The sequence below is a fragment of the Pterocles gutturalis genome, unplaced genomic scaffold (genome assembly GCF_000699245.1).
Source record: "Pterocles gutturalis isolate BGI_N339 unplaced genomic scaffold, ASM69924v1 scaffold5496, whole genome shotgun sequence".
NCBI classification, from domain to species: domain Eukaryota; kingdom Metazoa; phylum Chordata; class Aves; order Pterocliformes; family Pteroclidae; genus Pterocles; species Pterocles gutturalis.
The window spans coordinates 41984-43338 of NW_010097620.1; the positions used below are offsets into that span (position 1 = coordinate 41984).

At 42.0% G+C, this 1355-nt stretch overlaps 1 protein-coding gene across 1 annotated transcript in view; it reads right to left on the reverse strand.

The window, feature by feature from the left end:
* Positions 1 to 1355, reverse strand: part of CRACR2A (calcium release activated channel regulator 2A) — a 34670-nt gene that overhangs the window by 29881 nt on the left and 3434 nt on the right. The window contains 1 exon segment of the mRNA XM_010079470.1: positions 1180 to 1216. Within this exon segment, the coding sequence (XP_010077772.1) occupies positions 1180 to 1216 (37 nt within the window).

A 1355-nucleotide genomic window follows, 5' to 3' on the forward strand; every position in this document is an offset into this window, starting at 1 on the left:
AGTGCTGCAATGCGGTAAACATCCTGCATAAAGCCACATCTATTCTGATTCACAGTGGTATTGAACAATGGTGATTAACATCAGGGAGTTGATTTCAATTATGTAATGGCCTTTTAGTTCAGTCCTATATCCTCATCAGATAGACTTGTGTAATTATAGTAAGCTAAAGGTTTGTTTCCCCTCTTATTCAAGTACAATCCTACAATTCCCATCAGTCAGTAGCACCTGGATTCATTCGTCAGAAGAGGATCTAAAAGCTACACACAACTAGGAAACTGCCCTCAAACTTCTTTTTCCTCTTCCTTCCGTTCCACTCTTACTAGGAGAGAGCTCCTGCTTCCCAGGACTGGCACTCCCAAGCACTGCTGCCAGGAAAAGAAACCTTACATATATTTTATATTCATATGCTACAGAGGGAGTTGGTTTCACAGCATTCCATTTTAGCCCTCTAAATTCACGTTACCCCCTTTCCCTATCGCTCGTCTTTCATGCACTGACCTTGGAGACACTTTACAGCAAGTTCACATGTGCAGAAATACTCTGCTTCCCCAAGAAGGCTATGCAGTTTAAGAAGTAAAACACATCAGGATTTAATATGGGAACTTGAAAAGCTGTTACCATGCAAGAGAACCATGCACTGCTATAAAACCGTTATCACAGAGAGATGTATCAGAAGCAGGTTGTCCAGGGGGAACATTTCAAGTTCATAGTGCTGAACTGTCCAAAACAAGTTAATGAGTGGTTGGTACAAGCTTTGAGCAAAGGTGTTTACTGTAAGACCCAAATCATTGTTCTCTGCTCTTGACCTGTCTGGACATGAAGCCAGTTCCTAGTACATTGAAGGCAGTGGAATTCTGCTACATTTTCATAAAATTAACCTAGTACCTGGGGAGAATACCTGGAGCTTTTTTGTTTTTTCATTTTATCATGTATAAGGAAAACTGCTTTCGAAGTAGAGGGTAACATTTTTTTGCTAGCACACACATGGAAGTCTAGCAGTCATAACTCCACTTTTAAATGCATTCAGGTGTCTGCACTCGTGACACAAAAGCAACAGAGGGTCACAGTTTGGCAGAACAACATCACACCAACTTGCATTTTTGGGACTTAAAATAGTACCTAAGGAAAATCATATTAACAAATAAAAATTATCTATTTTTTTAACTCTGAAGGATATACCCTTTTCTGGTTTTGAAACAATCGTTCCAGTTGAACCCTCAGCAGTCACTTCCAGGAGCCACCACTGCAGCTCCTCCCTTGCTGCCAGCAGGGCTGGAGTCCAGGGAAACCTTTAGCAGCTACTTACAGGAGCCATCACTGTGGCCCCTCCCTACTTCCAGACAAACCGCCCCCCC